The sequence below is a fragment of the Lontra canadensis genome, unplaced genomic scaffold (assembly GCF_010015895.1).
Source record: "Lontra canadensis isolate GAN:19392208 unplaced genomic scaffold, GSC_riverotter_1.0 scaffold24, whole genome shotgun sequence".
NCBI classification, from domain to species: Eukaryota; Metazoa; Chordata; class Mammalia; order Carnivora; family Mustelidae; genus Lontra; species Lontra canadensis.
This window is the reverse complement of record NW_022631018.1, coordinates 11714798-11738056: the sequence shown is the minus strand read 5'-3', so window position 1 is coordinate 11738056 and position 23259 is coordinate 11714798. Positions and strand designations below refer to the sequence as shown.

At 39.8% G+C, this 23259-nt stretch overlaps 1 protein-coding gene across 21 annotated transcripts in view; it reads left to right on the top strand.

The window, feature by feature from the left end:
• CDC42BPA (CDC42 binding protein kinase alpha) overlaps positions 1–23259 on the top strand; it is a 324447-nt gene that overhangs the window by 167835 nt on the left and 133353 nt on the right. For all 21 annotated transcript variants that reach the window (XM_032862852.1, XM_032862845.1, XM_032862842.1 and 18 more), the window contains exon 11: positions 19666–19788. In XM_032862852.1, the coding sequence (XP_032718743.1) occupies positions 19666–19788 (123 nt within the window). The remainder of the gene's footprint in view (positions 1–19665; positions 19789–23259) is intronic.

The window sequence follows — 23259 nt, the reverse complement described above, 5'->3', positions numbered from 1 at the left end:
CCCAGTTGAGGATCCCCCCCCTGCCCCCCGCAACAGCTCTTTCTTCTTTTGTCTTCTGGGACACTTGAATCTCCTGGTTTTCTTTTTCTTCATAAACCAGTTATTCTGTCTCTCTTCCTGGGTTCTCCTGAACTTTTTGGCCTGTGCATGTCGGGGTCCCCCACAGCAGTTCAGGCTCTTAGGTGTTCAGAACTACAACCTTCCAGGCATCTTTAAGCCCTCTCCGTCTGTCACACGTCCCATCTCACCTGTCAGCAAACCCGGGCAGCTCTGGTGCCAGAGAAGATCCAGAGTCCAGTCCCCACTCTGGGGCCGTCACCCGTTCACATCACCGCCACCATCACCCACCTTCTTGTAACCGCTTTCTAGCTGCTTTCCCTGCCTTACCTTGCCCCCACCTCCCCCACTGTTCCTTCTGTTTCTAGCCTCCCTGGGCTGTTCTTTCCACAAATCAGGCATGTCCCCACCTCAGGGTCTTTGCGTTAGCTGTTGCCCTGCCTTAAATTTTCTTCCTTTGGTGTTCCATGACTCCTTCCCTTACTTCCTTCAGGTCTTTATTTGAGTGTTACCTTGAAATGAGGCTTTCCTGACCGCTCTGTTTAAAACGTAGTCTTGCTTTACCTCCAGCACTTACTCTCCCTCTTTCCTCCTTTATTTTCTCCAGAGCAAAGGACAAAACGTATGATTTATTTTACTTACTCCTTTTGTGAATGAAGGAATGTATGAATAAATAATCAAAAAACTTGTAACTCTTAAGAGTGAAAGAAGTAAGTTTTACAACAACAAAGTTTTGCTGTTAACGCTTTTATAGGCCCTGTGGAGAAAAAAACTGCAGACACCAATAAAACAGACTGATTGTATTTTTCAATAAGTTGCTAAGATCTCTGCATGTGGATTACTACTTCTTTGTGTTGAAAGTTGTTAGTTTTGACTTTTTAATGCAATATATTTACCATATATCATTGTATAAATTACTATGTACACCTTGTTAATTCAGTACATTTATATACTGTAGTAAGATTGTTGTAGTGACGTTTGGTACTTCTGGCGTGTACATAATTACAGTACAGCATTGTAATCTGTGTTTATGACACTGTGCATTAGGTCTCTGTGACTTATTTACTACTTGTTGCGAGTTGGTACCCTTAAACCACATCAGTCTCATGTGCCCCCTCCTGCCCCATCCCCTGGTAACCACAGTGTTACTCTCTGTTTTTCACAAGTTTGACTTTTCTATTTTTTTAAATTTAATTTTATTTTTTCTGTATTCCAGGATTCGTTGTTTATGCACCATACCCAGTGCTCCATGCAGTACATGCCCTCCTTTGTACCCACCACCAGGCTCAGCCATCCACCCACTACCCTCCCCTCCAAAACCCTTAGTTTGTTTCTCAAGAGTCCACAGTCTCTCATGGTTTGTCTCCCCCTCTAACTTCCCCCAATTCACTTTTCCTTTCCTTCTCCTAATGTCCTCCATGTTACTCCTTATGCTCCACAAGTAAGTGAAACCACATGATAATTGACTTTCTCTGCTTGACTTCTTTCACTCAGCATAGTCTCTTGGAGAGGATGTGAGGAAAGGGGAACATTCCTCTTACGCTGTTGGTGGGAATGCAAGTTGGTGCAGCCACCTTGGAAAACAGTGTGGAGATTCCTTAAGAAATTAAAAATAGAGCTACCCTATGACCCTGCAATTGCACTACTGGGTATTTACCCCAAAGATACAGATGTAATAGGTTTGACTTTTTTAGATCTCACATGTAAGTGATGTCCTGCAGTTCTTGTCTTTCTCTGACTGACTGAGCATCCACCATCCTTATTGTCACAAATGGCAGGAGACTCTCCTTGCTCGGGGCTGAATAACATTCCATTGTGTACTTATACCCCATCTTTTTTAACCATTCATCCATTGATGAGACTTTAGGTTGTTACCATATCTTGGTTATTGTGAATAATGCTTCAGTTAACATGAGAGTGCACGTATCTCTTCGAAATCCCACTTTCATTTCCTTTGAGTCTATAACCAGGCGTGGAATTGCTGGATGGTCTGCCAGGTGGATTTTTAATTTTTTTTGAGGAAAAAATTAAAATAAAAATTAAAGTAATGTTTTTACTTGTGCTTGGACCAGTTTACATTTCCCCCAACTGTATTCCCTTTTCAGTCCATCTCCGTCAGCACCTACTGTCTCTTGTTGTCTTCTTGATAGCCATTCTGACAGTGTGAGCATCATGACATTGTGGTTTTGATTTGCATTTCCCTGATGATGGGTGATGGTAAGCATATTTTCATGTGCCTGTTGGCCATTTTGAAGTACTCTTCGGAAAAGCATCAATTTAGTTCTTCTGCCCATTTTTAAATTGGATTGTTTTTTGTCATTAAGTTGTACAAGTTCCTCGTATATTTTGAATATTATTAGCTCCTTATCCGATATATCGCTTACAAAAGTTTTCTCCCATTCTGTAGGTTGCCTTTTCATTTTGCTAGTTGTTTCTTTTGCCTTACAGAAGGGAGCTTTGAGTTTCATGTAGTCCCATTTGTTGATTTTAGCTTTTGGTGTTTGTGCTTTTGGCATCATATCCAAAATGTCATTGCCAAGACCAATGTCTGGGAGCTTCTAACATGTGTTCTCGAAGTCTTGCTATCAGGTCTTATGTTTAAGTCTTTGATCTCTTTTGAGTTGATTTTTGTAAGTGGCCTGAGAAGAGCCCATTTTCATTGTTCTGCATGTGTTTCTCCAGTTTTCCCAGCACCATTTGTTGGAGAGACTATCTTTTCTCCATTGGGTGTTTTTGGCTCCCTTGTTGAGTATTAGTTGACCATCTATGCCAGCATTTCATTCTGGGCTGTTGTGTTCTGCTGCTCTGTGTGTCTGTTTTTGTACCAGTAAGATGTTGTTTTTATTACTGTAGCTTTGTAGTATAGTTATTAGGAAGTGTGATGCCGCTAGCTTTGTTCTTCTTGTCGGGACTGCTCTGTCTCTCAGGGTCTTTTGTGATCCCACAACAAATTTTAAGATTGTTTCTTCTATTTCTGTGAAGAATCCCTTGGGTGTTTTGATGAATATTATGTTAAATCTGTAACATGGCTTTGGGTATTATAAATGTTTTAATGATATTAATTCTTCTGATCTGTCAACGTGCAATAGTTTTCCGTTTGTTTCATCTTAAATTTCTTTCAGCAAAATCCTACAGTTTGTATTGTACAGATCTTTCCCTTACTGGGCTAAATTTTTCCTGAGTATTTTGTTGTTTTTGATGCTACTGTGAACAGGATAGTTTTCTTTCTTTTTCAGATGTTTCATCATGACTGTAAAGGAAAACAATAGAGTGATATGTGTTGATTTTGAATCCTGCAACTTTGCTGAATTTGTGGATCAGTTCCAACACTTATCTTGGTTTGCTCTTTGGGATTTCCTGTATATAAAATCATATCAACAAATAGGACTAATATTATTTACTTCTTTCTCATTTGACAGTCTTTTATTTCTTTGTCTTGCCTGACTTCTTTAGCTAGGACTTCCAGTACTATATTGATAGGAGTGGAGAGAGTGGGCATCCTTCTCCTGTTCCTGATTTTAGAGGAAAAGCTTTCAGTTTTTCTCCATTAAATGTGAGGTTAGCTTTCAGTTTGTTGCAAGTGGCATTTATTTTGTTGAGCGATGTTCCTTTTATATCCAGTCTGCAAAGGGTTTTTATTATGAAAGGATGTTGCATTTTTTTCAGATGCTTTTATTGTGTCTATTGAGATGATCATGTGATTTTTAGCTTTCATTTTATTGGGGTGATATATTACATTTATTGATTTGCATATGTTGGACCATCCTTGCATCCCAGGGATAAATCCTGTTTTTCCTGGTATATAATCCTATGAATGTGTTCTTGAATTCAGCATGTTAATATTTTATTAATGAGAATGTTTGCATCTATACTCACCAGGGATATTGGTCTACAGTTTTCTTGTGGTTGTCTTTTCTTGTTTTGCTATAAAGGTAATACTGGCCTTATTCAATGAGTCTGAAAGTGTTATCTCCTCCTTATTATTTTGAATAGGTTGAAGAGGATTGTTAATTTTTCTTAAAATGTTTGGTCGAATTCCCCAGTGCAGCTGTCAGTTCCTAAGGATTTCTGTATTGGGAGGTTTTTGATTACTGATTCAATCTCATTACTCGTTATTGGTCTGTTCAGACTTTGTTTCTTCCTGATTCAGTCTTGGTGGGTTGTGTGTTTCTAAAAGTGTATCTATCTCTTCTAGGTTATGTAATTTCCTGGCCTATAATTGTTCATAGTTGTCCGTTATGCTCTTATATATTTTGGTAGTATCAGTTGTAATGTCTCATTTTAAATTTTATTTTAGTCTCTTTTTTCTTTAATTTTCTTTAAGATTTTATTTATTTGACAGAGAGAGAGAGAGAGACAGTGTGCACAAGCAGGGGGAGCAGCAGAAGCAGAGGGAGAAGCAGGCTCCCCACGGAGCAGGGGGCCTGATGCAGGACTCGATCCCAGGACCCTGGGACCATGACCCGAGCCGAAGGCAGACGCTTAAATGACTGAGCCACCCAGGCACCCTCTTCTTTTTTTGTTAGTGTAAATAAATAAAGCTTTGTCAGTGTGGTTTATCTTTTCAGAGAACCAATTCTTAGGTTTTTTTGATCTTTTCTGTTTTTCTGGTCTCTTTCATTTGTTTTTGCTCTGAACCTTCTTTTTTCTTCTCATTTGCTAACTTTGGGGTTAATTTGTTCTTTTTCTAAAGGTCTTTGAAATATAAGTTAGGTTATTTGAAATCTTTGTAATTTCTTAATATGTACATTTGTTGGTATAAACTTTCTCTCAGAGCTGCTTAATCCATCCATTCCACACATTTGATGTGTTGCATTTTCATTTTCATTTGTTTTGAGAAAAATTTTTATTTCTTTTTATTTCTTCTTTGACCCAGTGGTTGTTTAAAATTATTTAATTTCCACATATTTATAGATCTTCTCACTTTCCTCTTGATTTCTAATTTCATACCATCCTGGTCAGAAAAGATAGTAGAATTTCTTCTTAAATTTTCTAACATTTGTTTTGTGTCCTATCATAGGATCTGTCCTGGGGAATGTCCTGTGTGTTCTTGTGAAGTGTGTGTATTTTGCTTCTGGTAGATGGAATGTTCTGTAAAGTCTGTTCAAAGTCCATTTGTTCCAAAGTTGGGTTTGATTGCAACATTGCTTTGCAGATTTTGTGTCTGGATTGTTCATCTGTTGCTGCTAGTGCAATAGTGAAGCCACCACCATTATTGTACTGTCTGCTTCTTCTTTAAGATCTGTTAGTATTTGCTGAATATATTTCAGTGCTTGCGTGTCAGGACTGTACATATTTACAATTATTATATCTTCTTAATGTATTGACCCCTTTATCATTATGTAATGATCTTTATCTCATTTCCATTTCTGGCCTGAAGCCTATTTTATCTGATGTAAGTGTGGTTATCCCCACTTTGTTTTGGTTTTCACTTGCTTGGATGCTTGAAATATTATCTTCCATCCTTTGACTTTTAGCCTGTGTGTATCTTCCAAGCTCATGAGTCTCCTTTAAGCAGCATATACTAGGGCCTTGTTTTTTTGTTTTTTATTTTTAGAGAGAAAGAGTGTGCATTTGCACAAGCAAGGGGAGAGGAAGGGTAGAAGGAGAGAATCTAGAGTAGGTACCATGCCCAGCTTGTGGCTCCATCTCATGACCTGAACCAAAATCAAGAGTCCAGTGCTTAACCATCTCAACCACTCAGATGCCCCTTGTTCTTGTTTTTGTTTTGTTTTTAATCCATTCAGCCATTCTGTGCCCTTTTTATTAGTGACGTCAGTCCATTTATGTTTAGAGTGATTATTGATATTTAAGCACTTACTACTGCCATTTTTATCTCATGCCTCCTGGTTATTTTGTCTCTCTATTGTTTCTTTTATTTTTTTTAAAGATTTTATTTATTTATTTGAGAGAAAGAAAGAGATAGAGATGCAAGAGAAAGCACAAGCGGGGAGGGAGAGGGAGAAGCAGACTTCCCACTGAGAGGGGAGCCCAATGTGGCGCTTGATCCCAGAACCCTGAGATCATGACCTGAGCCAAATGCAGACACTTAATTGACTGAGCCACCCAGGTGCCCCTCCATTGTTTCTTTTAACTTTTGTTTCTCTCTACCTTCCGGTTGGCGATTTTCCATGATAATGTGCTCCTTCTTCCCCTTTATTGATTGATTAATTATGTTATGTTAGTCACCATATAGTACATCATCAGTTTTTGATGTACTGTTCCATGATTCATTGTTTGCATATAATGCACAGTGCTCCATGCAATCTGTGCCCTCCTTAATACCCATCACCAGGCTCACCCATTCCTCTATCCCTCTCCCTTCTAAAACCCTAACTTTGTTTCCCAGAGTCCATAGTCATCTCTTATGGTTCATCTCCCACTTTATTTCTCCCCCTTCGTGTTTCTCTTCCTTCTCCTAATGTCCTCCATGTTCTTCCTTATGTTCCACAAATAAGTAAAACCATACCATAATTGACTTTCTCTGTTTGACTTATTTCACTCAGCATAATCTCCAGTCCCATCCATGTTGATGCAACAGTTGTGTATTCATCCTTTCTGATGGCTGAGTAATTCCATTGTGTATATGGACCACGTTGTCTTTATCCATTCATCTGTTGAAGGCCATCTTGGCTCTTTTCACAGTTAGGCTATTGTGGACATTGCTGCTATTAACATTGGGGTACAGATGGCCCTTCTTTTCACTTTATCTGTATCTTTGGGATAAATACCCAGTAGTACAATTCCTGGGTCATAGGATAGCTCTATTTTTTATTTTTTGAGGAACCTCCATACTGTTTTCCAAAGTGGCTGCACCAGTTTGCATTCCCACCAACAGTGTGAGAGGGCTCCCCTTTCTCCTTGACTTCTCTAACATTTGTTGTTTCGTGTCTTGTCAATTTTTGCCAGTCTAACTGGTGTAGGGTCTTATCTCCATTTAGTTTTGATTTGAATCTCCCTGATGGCTAATGATGATAAACACATTTTCTGTGTCTGTTAGCCATTTGTATGTCTTATTTGGAGAAGTGTCTGTTCATCTCTTCTGCCCATTTTTTGACACAGTTATCTGTTTTTTGGGTGTTGAATTTGAGGAGTTATTTATAGATCTTGGGTATCAGCCCTTTGTCTGTAGTGTCATTTGCAAATATCTTCTCCCATTCTGTGGATTGCCTCTTTGTTTTGTTGACTGTTTCCTTTGCTGTGCAGAAGCGTTTTATCTGAATGAAGTCCCAAAAGCTCATTTTCACTTTTGTTTCCCTTGCCTTTGCAGATGTGTGTCTTGAAAGAAGTTGCTGTGGCTGATGTCAAAGAGCTTACTGCCTATATTCTCCTCTAGGATTCTGATAGATTCCTGTCTCACATTGAGGTCTTTCATCCATTTAGAGTTTATCTTTGTGTATTGTGTAAGAGAATGGTCCACTTTCATTCTTCTGTAGATAGCTGTCCAGTTTTCCCAACACCATTTATTCAAGAGACTTTTTTCCATTGGATATTTTTTCCTGCTTTGTCAAAGATTAGTTAACCAGAGAGTTGAGAGTCCATATCTGGGCTCTCTACTCTTTTCCACTGGTCTGTGTGTCTGTTTTTGTGCCAATACCATGCTGTCTTGGTGATCACAGCTTTGTAATATAGCTTGAAATCAGGCAACGTAATACCCCTAGCTTTGTTTTTCTTTCTCAACATTTCCATAGCAATGTGGGGTCTTTTCTGGTTCCATACAAATTTTGGGATTGTTTATTCCAGCACTTTGAAAAATGCTATTGGTATTTTGATCGGGATGGCATTGAAGTATAGATTGCTCTGGGCAATATAGATATGTTAATTCAACAAACAAATGTTCAAAAACAATGTTTATTCTTCGGACCCATGAGCATGGAATGCTTTTCCATCTTTTTGTGTCTTCTTCAGTTTCTTTCATGAGTGTTTTGTAGTTCCTATAGATCCTTTACCTCTTTGGTTAGGTTTGTTCCCAGGTATCTTATGGTTTTTCTTGCTATTGTAAATGAAATTGATTCTCTAATTTCCCTTTCCACAGTTTCACTGTTCGTGTATAAGAAAGCAACTGATTTCTGTGCATTGATTTTGTATCCTGCCACATTACCGAATTGCTGTATGAGTTCTAGTAATTTGGGGATGGAGACTTTCCAGTTTTCCACATAGAGTATCACGCCATCTGTGAAGATGCCAATTTGAATACCTTTTATTTCTTTTTGCTGTCTGACTGCTTTTGCTAGGACTTCTGGTACTGTATTGAACAATAGTGGTGGGAGTGGACATCCTTGTCCTATTCCTGATCTCATTGGGAAGGCTCTCAGCTTTTCCCCATTGCGAATGATATTCACTGTGGGTTTTTCATGGATAGATTTTATGAAGTTGAGGAATGTTCCCTCTGTCCCTATTCTCTGAAGAGTTTTAATCAGGAAAGGATGCTGTATTTTGTCAGGTGCTTTTTCTGCATCAGTTGAGAGGACCATGTGGTTCTTGTCTCTTTTCTTATTTATGTGCTCTACTGCATTGATTTGCGAATGTTGAACCACCCTTGCAACCCAGGGATAAATCCCACCTGTTCATGGTGGATAATGTTTTTAATATATTGTTGGATTCTGTTAGCTAGGATCTTGGTTGAAAATCTTGGCATCCATATTCATCAGGGATACTGGTCTGAAATTCTCCTTTTTGATGGGGTCTTTGCCCGGTTTGGGGATCAGGGTAATGTTGGCTTCGTAAACAGAGTCTGGAAGTTTTCCTTCTGTTTCTATTTTTTGAAACAGCTTGAGGAGAATAGGTATTATTTCTTCTTTGAATGTTTCATAGAATTCCCCAGGGAATCCTTCAGGCCCTGGACTCTTGTTTTTTTCAGAGGTTTTTGATCACTGCTTCAGTCTTGTTACTGGTTATGGGTCTATTCAGGTTGTCAGTTTCTTCCTGTTTCCATCTTGGTGGTTTCTAGGTTTCTAGGAATGCATCCATTTCTTCCATATTGCTTAATTTATTATCATATAGCTGTTGATAATAATGTCTGATAATTGTATTTATTTCTTTGCTGTTAGTTGTGATCCCTCCCCTTTCATTCATCATTTTATTATTTGGGTCCTTTCTCTTGTGGCCAGTGGTTTATTGATCTTATTAATTCTTTTAAAGAAGCAGCTTCTAATTTCATTAATGTGTTCTGCTGTATTTGTGGTTTCTAATTCATTGATCTTTGCTCTAATCTTAATCATTTCCCTTCTTGTGTGTGGGTTAGACTTAATATGTTGTTAATTCTCTAGATCTTTAAGGTGTAAAGATAGTTTGTGTATTTGCGATTTTTCTATTGTTTTGAGTGAGGCTTGGATGGCTAGGTATTCCCCCCCACCCCCGTAGGACAGTCTTTGCCTTATCTCATAGGTATTGGATTGATGTGTCTTTGTTCTCACTGATTTCCATGAATTGACTTAAGTTCTTTGATTTCCTGATTGAGCCAAAAATTCTTTTTTTTTTTTTTTAAGATTTTATTTATTTATTTGAAAGAGAGGGAACACAAGCAGGGCGGGGTGAGAGGGAGAAGCAGGCTTCCCGCTGAGCAGGGAGCCCAGTATGGGGCTCCATCCCAGGACCCCAGGATCATGACCTGAGCCAAAGGCAGACGCTTAACGACTGAGCCACTCAGGCACCCCTGACCCAAACATTTTCGAGCAGGAGGGTCTTTACCTTCCAAGTGTTTGAATCTCTTCCAATCTTTTTCTTGTGCTTGAGTTCCAGTTTCAAAGCATTGTGGTCTGAAAATATGCAGGGAATCATCTCAGTCTTTTGGTATCGGTTGAGACCTGATTTGTGATCCAGTATGTGGTCTATTCTGGAGCAAGTTCCATGTGTGCTCAAGACGAATGAATGTTCTGTTGTTTCAGGGTGGAATGTTCTATATATATCTATGAGGTCCATCTGGTCCAGTGTGTCATTCAAAGCTCTTGTTTCTTTGTTGATCTTCTGCTTAGTTGCTCTGTCTGTTGCTGAGAGTGGAGCGTTAAGGTCTCCTACAGTTATTGTATTATTATCAATATGTCTCTTTATTTTGGTTAACAGTTGGCTTACGTAGTTGGCTGCTCCCCTATTGGGGGCATAAATATTTACAATTGTTAGATCTTCTTGGTGGATAGACCAAGGGTGGATAGACCCTTTCAGAATGATTTAGTGTCCTTCTGTATTTCTGACTACAGTCTTTAACTTAAAATCTAATTTTACTGATATGAGAATTGTTACCCCAGCTTTCTTTTGAGGCCCGTTGACATGAAAGATGCTTCTCTACCCCTTCACTTTCAGTCTGGATGTATCTTTGGTTCCAAATATGTCTCTTGTAGATAGTAGTCTTTTTACCCAGTCTGCAACCCTGTGCTGTTTTATGGGAGCATTTAGGCCATTCATGTTGAGAGTGATTATTGTTAAGATTTTATTATCATCATGTTGCCTATGAAGTCCTTGTTTCTATGGTTTGTCTCTGTGTATCTCTGTTCTGAATCACTCTTGGGGTCTTTCTCCTCTTATAGAACCCCTCTTAATATTTTTTGCAGGACCAGCTTGGTGGTCACATGTTCTTTTAGTCTCTCCTGGCCCTGGAAGCTTCTTACTTCTCCATCTATTCTGAATGACAGCCTTGCTGGATAAAGAATTCTTGGCTGCATGTTCTTCTCATTTAATACCCTAAATATGTCTTGCCAGCCCTTTCTGGCATGTCATGTCTCTGTGGATAGGTTTGACGTTATTCTGATGTTCCTCCCTTTCTATGTAACGAATTTCTTCCCCCAACTGCCCTTAAAATGGTTTCCTTGGTGCTAAGATTTGTGAGTTTTACTATTACATACCTGGGCATTGACCTACCCTCCTTGATCTTGGGGGATGTCCTCTCTGCCTCTAGGACATGATTGCTTGTGTCATTCTCCAGATTGGGGAAGTTCTCGGCTATAATTTGATCAAATATATCTTCTAGTCCTCTCTCTCTCTCCACCCCCTCAGGGATCCCAATAATTCTGACATGGAACGTTTCATGGCATCATTTATTTATCTAATTCTGTTTTCATGGATTTTAGGCTGTTTGTTCCAGGCATCCTCCTGATCCTTTCTGTCAGTTTGCCTTCAAGATCACTAACTTGTTCTTCTACCTCATTTACCCCGGGTGTTAGTGTATCTAGATTAGATTGTATCTCATTGATAGCATTTTTAAGTTCTGCCAAATCTGCTCTCACTTCTGCCCTTAACAAATCTATGTTGCCATTAATAGTTTTCTCCAGCCTGACTTTTGTCTTCATAACTGCTACTTTGAAGTCTATTTCTGACATCTTGCTTTAAATCCATATCTATTAGATCTGCTGGAGAGTCCCTTGTCTCTGGATCTTTTCTTTGTTGGGAATTCCTCCAACTTGTCATTTTGTTGAGTTGTGGTTGAGGGGTTGTACAACCGGAAATATCAACCACTGTCCTCACAAGGTGCACCCTGGGATGTTTCTGAGCATTTGGAAGTCACCGCCAAAAAGAAGAAAAAAAAAATCCCAACCAAAATGAGCCCCAAGAGTAAGATTTTTTTTTTTAAGATTTTATTTATTTATTTGACAGATCACAAGTAGGCAGAGAGGCAGGCAGAGAAAGAGGGGGAAGCAGGCTCCCCTCTGAGCAGGGAGCCTGATGTGGGGCTCTATTCCAGGACCCTGAGATCATGACCTGAGCCGAAGGCAGAGGCTTTAACCCACTGAGCCACCCAGGAGCCCCCCGCCCCACAAGAGTAAGATTTATAAAGTATAACACCAAAAACAAACAAACAGATAAAAAGACCGACAAAAGAAAAAGAAAACCCAAAATAAAAATAATGGGTGGGGGGAGGTGATGGGAAGGTGATTATAATCCGTTCATGTGGGCGAGGAAAGTTATTTCAGTTTTTCCTGGGTATATCTTTTATCTTTGTTTGAGAACTCAACTTTACAGAGATATGGGGAAATTAAAACTGGTGTATATATATATATAAAGGTAGTATTGAGTTGGGGGAAAAAGGACTACATTGAAGCTTATATCTATATATATTTAAAAAGGGAAAAAAGTATATGTATGTAGAAGTTTGAGGTAAAAAGTTACTATGGAGTATGTCGTATTAAACATCTAGTTGAACCAAGAAGTAGGTTTAAAAACAAAAGAATCATGAGAAAGAATTAAAAAAAGAGAGAGCGAGATAAAAGTTGTATCCAAGAAATATACAGGCTGTGAGGCAATACCAGGAGCTGAATATACTGTTTTCTCCTGGTGTTGGCATTTGACAGTTTTATGGGGACCCTGTGGTTGTTGTCCTCTTGCTCTTTTGAGTTTTCTTCCAGAGGAGGGGCCTGCCTGCATTGTTTTTCAGTTAATCCTGCTTGGGTGGAGTTGCCCCACCCCGTATCAAGGGGCTTGGCTCCCTCTAAACCAGTTTATCGGGTTTTTGTACTGTGGAGGCTTTTGTTCTCTGGTGGCTTTTCACCCCTTTTCGATGGAGGGAGTCAGAGCAAAGTAAACTGTCTGCACCCCGACCTCTGCTTCAGAGAGAGGCTTCAGTCTTCTCCTTTCTGAGTCCTCCCGAAGACAGACTCCCTCTCTGCAAGCTCCGTTGAACACTGCAGCCTCCTACAGGCAGTTTGTGCCCCAGCGACCCTCTCAGTGGTTGCCCTAGGCCCCCGCTTATCTCTGACCCCCCCCCCCATGCCACCAAAACCACAGTGATACTGGTCCAGGTGAGCCCGCCTCCAGTGGCTGCTATTCTGGGGACCGTGGGCTCCAGTCCAAGCCAGGTCCTCTCAGGCGTGGCGGCAGGGCTGCCAGTCGCAGAGACCTCTGACTGAAGTTCGCACCAGGTCCTCTCAGGTGGGAGGGGTAGGGGGGAGCAGGCGGGTGGGTGCTACAGCCTTCCTGGAACCATGGGCATAGATCTGTGCCTGCAGCCCTCCGTCCCAGCAATTGTCCCTTAAGCCTCTTTGTTCTTTTTGAGTGCTGTTACCAGTCCCTTCCCCTCTCACGCCACCAGTCTCCAATCTACTGCTGGTCCCCAAGCACATGGCACTTTCGTATTGGGGTATTACTTTCCAATGGCTTGCTTCTCGTGGCTCCCTTCCCCTTCTGTGTATCCTCCAAAATCTTTCTGCGCAATCCCAACTCCGTCTTTTGTACCTCTTGACTGACGATCCTTTGCCCCTGTAGAGATCCAGACGTGTATGATCTTACATCTCAGGCTGATTTCATGGGTGTTCAGAGCGCTCTGGTAGATATCCAGCACCGTCAGGGGACTGGTTGAAGTAGGGTCCCCTACTCCTCCACCATCTTGCCCCCCTCCTCATCTTCTCATCTTTAAATGGATGGTTACATTTGTCTGAATGGGTAAGGGAAGTCCTCCTTCTCCCGTTTTCATGTTTTGTGTCTCTGCTCTTGATTTTTGCCATGTGGTGAGCATGACGTTAGCATAAAATGTCTCCTGGGTAAACTCGTCCTTTCTCTGCTGAAAGCACCTTACATTCGTTCACCTAAAAGGGTTCCATCCTTTAAGACACCCCTTTCAGGGACACCTGGGTGGCTCAGTCGTTAACTGTTCCGCTCAGGTCATGATCCCAGGGTCCTTGGATCGAATCCCACATCGGGCTCCTTGCTCAGCTGGAAGCCTGCTTCTTCCTCTTCCTCTGCCTGCCTATGCTCTCTCTCTTTCTCTCTCTCTCTGACAAACAAATAAATAAAATCTTAAAAAAAAAGATTCCCTTTTTATATTCCTGGTGTCACAAATTATCTTTATTGTTACGAATTTTTAAAGTTGTAGCAGTTATAGTTTTTGTTTGTTTTTTAAAGATTTTATTTATTTGAGAGAGAGAGCATGAGAAGGGGTGAGGGGCAGAGGGAGAACCTGACTCCCTGCTGAGCAGAGGGCCCGATGTGGGACTGGACCCTGATACTCCAGGATTATGACCTGAGCTGAAGGCAGTTGCTTTACAAACTGAGCCACCCAGGTGCCCAGTTATAGTTATTTTTAATGCCCCTTTCCCTTAACATTTATGCTACATTTAAATATGTAACGCTATTCTGAAAGAGTTACAGTACTCTAATTCTGAATGTCTGTTTATCATCTTAATCAGAATTTTTTGTGCTTTCATTTTTTTCATTTCAGTTTTAAGAGCTCTTTTCAACAAGGCCGGTCTGGTGGTGGTAAACTCCCCCAGTTATGGTTTATTTTGGAAAGCCTTTATCTCTCCTTCGTATCGGAAGGATAGCTTTGCTGGATAGAATATGTTTGGCTGGGGGGTTTTATCTCTCAGTACTTTGGATATATCATTCCACTCTCCTGGTCTGTAGTTTTTCCTGGGATATCTGCTGAAACCATCATGGGTGGAGGTCACCTCCTTTTCCCCCTGGTTGCCTTTAAAATTCTTTATCATTGACTCTTGACAGTTTCATTATAAGGTATATTAGTGAAGGTCTTTTTACATTGAGATGGGAAGGTGTTCTTTTTGGCTGTGTGGACGTACATGTCCAGCTGTCTCCCCAGTTTGGGGAAGTTCTCAAGAATTATTTCTTTAAATAAACTACCACGTGGTGTTCCCATTTTCCTTAGGTTTTCTTGTCTAATGGAGTATGATAACTCTTGTAGCATTTTTTCACGTCTTAAAAATCTCCAATCTCTCTCCTCTCTCACCAGAATCATTTCTAGATTCATACCTTCCAAATTGCATGTTCTCTCTTCCATCTGATCTGCAGTTTCCAATGCTTTCTAGTGCACTCTTTATCTCATATACTGAGTCCTTCAGCTTCAAAATTTTTGTTTGCTTTTCTCACAATTTCAACCTCTTTGATTAATTTTATTCCTGAATTCATTGAATTGCCCTTCTGAGTTTTCTTGTAGCTCGTTGAATTTCTTCATAACTGCTATTTTGAATCTTTTATCAGTGAGAACACAGTGTTTTGTGTCTTTGAGTTTGGTTGGATAGGCCTTTTCCTTTTGTGAAACCCCATTATTCTGATTTTTTTCATAGTGTATCATGAAGTGAACCTCTGCTATCATATTTGTAATGGCAAACAACTGTCCTGTTTAGGTAAGGTTTTGTTTCCTTGGATTCTAAGGGTTAGGCGGGTGGTCAGTCAGAAGCCTTTCTTTTGTTGTCCAGAAGGTGGCGCTGTAGCACAAGTTTTTGGTTTCTCCTGGTGCTCTAACCAGGAATGGCGCTATGACAAGGCTGGTTTGCAGTTTTCATTGGACTCAACATACATTTGGTTTCAAATATCACAAAGGGAGATCTACACAGAGCCTGGCTAGGGTTCTCTCTTCCTCATTCCGACAACTGTGGGAGATTTATTCTCCCCTGAAGCCTCCTACCTCCTGCCATTTTGGTATCTGACAAATGTGTTGATTGGGACACTCGCCATGTATTAGAGACAGACAGACTCTTTTCCTCCGGCAAGACTGTTTCTGAAATACTCTAATACTGGAGGAGCCTTCAGTCTGAGTTTTAGAAGCTGCTAAATTCCCATGCAGTCTCCAGGTACCACAAATGTATCATGATAAAATAGTGCCACACATTTAGGGATCTCGAGGTTTCCAAATTGTTTCTGCAGCCGCACTCATTCTCCAGAAGTTGTCCTGTGTTTTCATTCCCAAGTGAGATCCCTTAATATAGGCAACCTGGAGTCTAAGCCTGCTCACAGAATCAGGCAAAATTTAGAAGTCAGAGGTGGCTGCCAGTCCTCTTGCCTCAGCATAGCCTGAGCCTTTCTGTTCTATCGTACTTATTCCTCTTTGTTTTCTCAGATATGTGATTTCTTTAAAACTAAGATTGTTGCAAGTTACGTATTTTTACTTTTTCTGGCAGGAATGAGAGACCTGGTGCTTGCTACTCCTTCCTTTTCTGAATGAGAAATTCCTGTATACCCAGCTTTTTTGATGTTTTATGTTACCGAACGTTTCTTAGAAACTATCATTATGTGTGACTGCTGTCATTTGCACCAAGCAAGCGCGGTGAAAATGTGGGATCATTGCCCTTTTGTATTAGTGCCGGTTTCATGCAGCGGCGCAGGTTTACATCAGGCTGCTTCATCCATTTACCAGCGATTTCTTGAACACTGACCGCCCAGGACCTGTTCCGCACATGACTGCAGATGTAACAGTGAGCAGAAAACGAGAGAAATACTTGCCCATGCAGTGCTTACATTCTACTTTGAGGAGACCAAGGCAAAATGAAATACAAAGCAAGGTCATCAGCTGAGAATGAGGAAGGTGGAGAGTATATCAGATTTTTGATGAGAAACAGAGAATATGTGACATGGTCAGTTTAGAGAAGATAAGAGTAAATGGTTTGGGGACACAGCTGAGGACTGCCAGTCGTCGCCAAGCTGTTGGATGTCAGAAGACATGAATTTGAAGTGACTGTGTGTTCTTCAGCCTCTTTGTCAGCTTCTCGGGTGGGAGCACAAGTCAGACAGTCAGAGTCTGCGAAGATTGGGGCCTTGTAGGGTGGGAGTCGTGGAGGAGAGGAAGGCAAAGAGATGGAAAGTGTGTGTGTGAAGCAGGGATTGTAGTGATGGACCTCGGAATCTAACTTGGGTAAATAAGGAAGAAAAGAGAAAAATGGAGTAACATTAGGACAGTGGATTTGCTCTCTTGGTGGGAATGAGTATCATCGAGGTGGTTGCTGGAGTAGTAAGCACACTGTAAAGTTAAGAGATAGAGAATGGTATACTTGAAACCAAGTACAGTTACTAAATAATGGAAAAGTGTACAGTAGCATTTCTTAGTAGGTGGACTACTAGCACTCGGGCAGGGTGATTCTTTGATGAGGGAGACTTTCACATCTTCTAAGATACTGAGCTCTCTTAGTCCCCAGGCACTTAAATACCTTTAGCCATCTCCTAGCTACACCTGTTTCAACACCTGCACTCCCTGCTGCATACGCACATAAACCTTTCTAAGCTCAGACAAGGTGAGAACCATGGGTCTAGGGTATGATCAGTAGGTTTCCTGGTTTTGCTGGAGACCAGTTAAGTTGTTTTGGGCTGCAAATCATAGAATTCTTAGATAATACAGATTTGTTATCTCAGGATGTTAGAAGTTAGTGCCAATAGCGAGGTTAGCTTCTCTTATGATTTTCTTGGCTTTCCTCTCATGATTCTGCCATATGCCAAAATTCCAGATCATGTCTGCGCACATGTGGAGACCTAAAGAAGGCATGCTTCCTTTCATCCATCTGGGAGGCCCCCTAGTGGACTTCTTATCAAGGGACTATAGTTCTCACCAGGTCACATACCTAATTTTTTAACCAGTACTGGCAACATAGAATAGGTCCACCATGATTGATTTAAAACCATCTTGAGTTTTGACTGGCCTACTTTGTCAGTGTGCCTGAAAAGCCAGAGTGGATTGTCTATTTTTGATGTTATAGTCACTAAGAATAATAATAAAAAGAGGGTTGAAATGAAAGAAGGGCAGTCAGTAAACAATGTGTGAAATTGTTAGTCAAAGACAGAATAAAAAAGACAATGGATAATAACTTCAGCAGATGCGTAATGGGCATTTTAGCAGACTGGGGTTTATAGGGTGGACAGAAGTAGGAAAGAGGAGCCAGGATAGCTACCTACCTCCATACCCTGCAGGATGTGGAGTCTAGGAGGAAAAGGAGCTGTTACTAGTATCCACCGGATATCTTTATGTTTCCCTTTTTCTTCTTCTAACTTAGATATCTTTCTAATATGTGTGTGTGTGTGTGTGTGTGTGTATTTTTTTTTTTTGAGAGAGAGCATGTGTATATGTGCGTGTGTGAGTGTGGTGGAGGGAGGGGTAGAGGGAGGGGGAGAGAGAGAATCTTAAGCAGACTCAGCACTGAACATGAGCCCCACATGTGCGGGGCTCAGTCTTAACACCCTGAGGTCACGACTTGAACCGAAATCAAGAGTTAAGTCGTTTAACTTACTGAGCCACCCAGGTGCCCTCTTAGGTAATTTTTAAAAACAAATAAAGGATATTCTTTTAAAAATAGTAAGTACAAAATGTATTGGTATTTACCATGTTTTGAACCCAAAAAGAAAAGACTAAGAAGTAGTTATTGGATGTAGAAGATCATGGTTGGATATACCATAAGTATATCGTACACCTTTAATTCAAATTAACCAATATTTATGCATACAATGATCATGATACTATTCTCTGTACAGATGGTGAAAATTAATTAGAAAATCTCCCTCCTCTGAAGGCCACAGTATTTTGGAACTCTGTGTGTGTATGTTTGCTACTTCTGTCCATCCTGTAAATCCCAGTCTACTAAAATGCACATTACTTGTCTGCTGGAGTTATGTGTGTGTGTTTATATATATATGTGTGTGTGTGTGTGTGTGTGTGTGTGTGTGTGTGTGTGTATTATGTATATGTGTGTGTGCCCACACACACACATATATACACATGTACACACATATATTAAACATCAGTAATACATATAGTAATAATATGGTATGTAAGCAATAATATAGGTTACATTAAGACAATATATAAATAATGTAAGTAGTATAAAGCAATAAGTAATGATTTGCACTAACCAAAAATTATGGTGAGGTAATTAAGGTAGAGGCTTATTATTTCAGACCTCCATAAGATAGCACAGTAACTATTTTAGGACAAAGGTGGTTCATTTCTGATAAAATTCTGTAAAGTTTTCTTTTTTTCCGTATCTTCTGATAATATCTAGGACTAAACCTTAGTAGAGTTAATGTTTCTTGAATACCTTGCATCTTCTGATTAGAACCGCAAGAATAATCTCTATTTGAATAAAATCAATGAGCCAAAATCATCTATAGGTGGGCCTCAACTTTCATAACTAAAATTTGGAGGCCAACATTTCTGTATATCGTATACACTTGACCCTTGAAACAATGTGGGTTTGAACTGGGATTTTTTTTTTTATGTAAATACAGTACAGCCAATGTGTTTTCTCTTCCTTATGATTTTCTCAGAAACATTTCCTTCTTTTCAGCTTGCCTGATTGTGAGAATACAGTGTATAATACATACAGCATACAAAGTATGTGTCAGTCAACTGTTATGTAATTGGTAAGGTTTCTGGCCAACAGGACTCAGTTGTAACTCAGTTGTTAAGTTTTTGGGTCAGAAGTTATACACAGATTTTCAACTGCATTGGGAGGGGGGCTCAGGGCCCCAAAACACCCCACCCCTGCATTGTTCAAGGTCACCTGTAATAACATCTCTAAACCTCCCATGACACACCAGACTCTGTTTTTAATGCATCATCTGACACAGGAAGTTTTGGGGGTTATCACACAATGACACTTCCTACTAGTATGAATGGGGGCTGAACGGTTATTGACTCACTGGTAGAATTCACCAGCAGTGTTTGAGATGGAAAATCTCACATGGTAGTAGGCAGAGCCTCTCCTACATGTGTTACACTTTTAAAGAAACATGCATCAGAATTTTGAGACTTAATTGTGATGTGTTTGCATGCTTTTTGTTGCTAGGTAGATGTTTTGATCAGAATTATATAAGGATTTCTCTAGAAAGAAATGCATTGCTCTTAGCTTTAAAAATTTTAAATATGGCCATATTTCTCATTTTTTTCTTTCATTCTCTCTTTTTAAGAGTCAACACAGACTGTTCAAGCTCTACAGTATTCAACTGCTGATGGTCCGCTAACAGCAAGCAAAGATTTAGAAATAAAAACCTTAAAGGAAGAAATTGAACAACTGAGGAAACAAGTAAGAGGTAAATTTCTGTAATTCACTATTAATTCAATTTAGTAGTTTTTTTAAAAAATGTCTTATCGACACAAAACATTTATGAGCGTCTGTCATTTGTTAACATGATATGAGCTTTAGAGCCGTGAGGGAAGAGCAAGTAAGAATGGTTTCTGCTGGGGGCGCCTGGGGGGCTCAGTTGGTAAAGCATCTGACTCTTGATCCAGCTCAGGTCATGATCTCAGGGTCGTGGGATCGAGCCCTGTGTGGGGCTCTGTGCTCAGTGGGGAGTCTGCTTGAGATTCTCCTCCCTCTGTTCCCCAACTCCTCCAGCCCCCCTACCCGCCAAATGCGTTCTGTCTCTCTCTCTCTCAAAAACAAAAACAAAACATGTTTCTGCTTCCAGGGAGCTCACATTTTGGTCTGGTGAAAAAACAGGTTTGCTATACCTGTGGAAAGGCTGTGAGAAAAAGAAGCATAGGTACATTTAGGAGGGGCACTAGCCATGGTTGAAGTTAACAGAGATGCTGTTTGGAAGACCTGTTCGTTTGTGACATTTAGTTGGAATCTGTCTGGCTGAACATATATGCGAGTAGGGAAGGAGCGTTAGGAGTGAGGAAGAAGGACAGTGTAGACAAGGGAACCACATGTGTGCAGACATCAAGGCATGTGAAAATGTATTTTCTTCGTAACAGTTCCTTTCAGCATGTTGATGAGATTTAATTAAAATTAATTTGAGCAGCGGTTGCTATGCCTGTTACATCCGTTCATGCGTTTATTCTGTTCCTTCATCAGATATTTATTGGGCATCTGGTGTGTGCCAGGTATTGTTTTAGTTTCTTGGGAGGCAGTACCAAACAAAATTAATAAAACCTTTGTTTTGCTGGGGTGGAAGGCACACAACAGACATCAAACAATAATTGTATAACTTTGTAAATGATACAGCATATGAGAAGGAGTGAAGTACTTAGACATAGAGAAGAATAAAGCAGAGTGGGTCAGAAGTATAAGTATAAAATTCTGCAATTTTAGGTAGGGTGGTGTGGGTGTAAGCCTCATTGAGGAGAGAGGTAACATGTGAACAAAAACTTGAAGAAGGTAAGGGCTTAGCTATGCAGTTAAATGCGAAATACATGTCCCAGGCAGAGGGACCGGCCAGTGCAAAGGCCCTGAAGTCAGAATCTGCCTCAAGAGTGCAGTTAGGACCCAGAGGACAGTATGGCTGGAGCAGGAGGACCAAGCAGAGTAGAGTGGAGGAGGGTGAGGCCAGAGAAGTAAAGGGTTGGAGAGAGCTTGTGGCCTGATCTCTAGAGTCTCACCAACTGTTACAAGGTTTTTGGCTTTTTCAGTCAGTGTAATGGCAGCCTTTTGTAGTGGTTAGAGGCACAGCACCTTACCTAAGTATAAGGAAAGAGAAGAAGGTACTAGTTGAGCTAGGATTGTCAGACCTCCAGAAATACCATTTAAGACCAAAATAAGTGAAGGAGAAGGAAGAATCTCATATAGGGTCTTTTATAAAAAGGACTGTTTAAAATGCCATGTTAATACTTTGCTTGTGTTAAATACACGTGGAGCTCTTAAATTTGATTATTTATGCTGTTATTTTTAAAGTGGCTGTCTTCCTAAGAGATATCTCTTTATCAGATTTCTGTAGCTTTATCTTTCTAAAATTAAGTTAGGTCAGGAATATGATAAGCAGAATCCTTTGCTTTGCTATGAACAATTCATCAATAGCAGTGAATGTGTTAGAATTCTTTGACATTGAAAAGGCAGCAGAGCACAAGACCACCTGGGGTGGTCAGTGATTTATCTTTAAAGAGGTTAAATGGTTTAGGATGACTTCCTCATAAGCCCATCTTACTTATTAGCTCGAAGAGGGTTTGTCTTTTTTAATTGATTCCTCAGGATTTTCTACGCTGATCATCTTGCATCTGCAAATAGTAACAGTTGTATTTTTGCTTGTTTGATGTGTATGCTTTTTATTTCCCTTTATTACACTGGCTAGAATTTGCAGCACTATGTTGAAGAAGAGGGTGAGAACAGACATCCTGGCTTCCTCAGAGAGGGGTAGCATTCAATTCAATCTTTCACTGTCACGTGCAATATTAGCTACAGGTTTTTTACTGAGACTTTACCAAGTAAGAAGTTCCCATCTAGTCCTATATTTCTAAGGGTTTTTATTGCAAATGGTTGTTGAAATTTGTCAGATATTTTTTTTGCATTTATTGATAGGAATATGTGATTTTTTTTTCCTGTAGTTAACCTGTTAGTATGGTGGATAGATTGGTTGATTTTGAAATATTGAACCAAATTTATATCTGTAGAATATATGCATTACTGGTCATGGTGTGTAATTATTTTTACATATTACTGAATTTTATTTCTAGTATTTTGTTAAGCATTTTTGCATCTATATACATGAGGGATATTGGCCTTTGGTTTTCTTTCTCTTTATTTTTACTGCCTTGGTTTTTGTTCTTTTGTTTTCTTACTGAGATATAATTGACATACATTATATTAGTTTTAGGTATACACATAGTGATTCAGTATTTGCATATTTCATGAAATGATAAGCACAGGAAGTCCAGTTAACTCCCAGCAGTACACATAATTACAGAATTACAGAATTTTTTTCTTGCGATTAGAAATTTTAAGAGCTATTCTCTCTTATATATTCATTTTAAATGTATAGTATGGTCTCATTAATTGTAGTCCTTGTGCTGTACATTATACCCCTAAGACAGACTTATTATATAACTAGAGGTTTGTACCTGTAGATCACCTTTATTTACCCCTTAACTTGCCCTGCACCCCTGCCTCTTGGAACCACCAATCTATTCTCTGAGTTCAGTTTTGTTTCGTTTTTGGTTTGTTTTTATTTTTATATTCCAAATGTAAGTGAGATCATTACAGTATTTGTCTTTCTTTTACTTATTTCACTTAGCATAATTCCCTCAGGGTCCATCAATGTTGTTGGAAATGGCAAGGTATATTTCATTTCAGTGGCTCAGTAATATTCCATGTACATATACCCAACAGTTTCTTCATCTGTTTGTCCATCAGTGGACATTTAGGTTGCTTCCATGCCTTGTGAATAATGCTGCACAAAGCATGGAAATGCATATATCTTCGCAGTTCACTGTTTTTGTTTTCTTTGGATAAATACTCAGAAGTGGAATTGCTAAAAACCTGTGGTAGTTCTGTTTTTAATTTTTTGAGGAAACTCCTTGCTCTTTTCCAAAGTGGCTACATCAATTTACATTTCCACCAACATACACAGATATTGCCTTTTATCCACATCCTTGCCAGATCTTGTTATTTCTTATTTTTTGAATAACAGCCATTCTAGTAGATGCAAGGTGAACTCTCACTGTGGTTTTTATTTGCATTTCCCTGATACTTTATGATGTTGTACCTTTTCATGTACCTGTTGGCCACCTATATGTCTTCTTTGGAAAAAATGTCTTTTTAGATCCTTTGCCCATTTTAAAAATTGGAT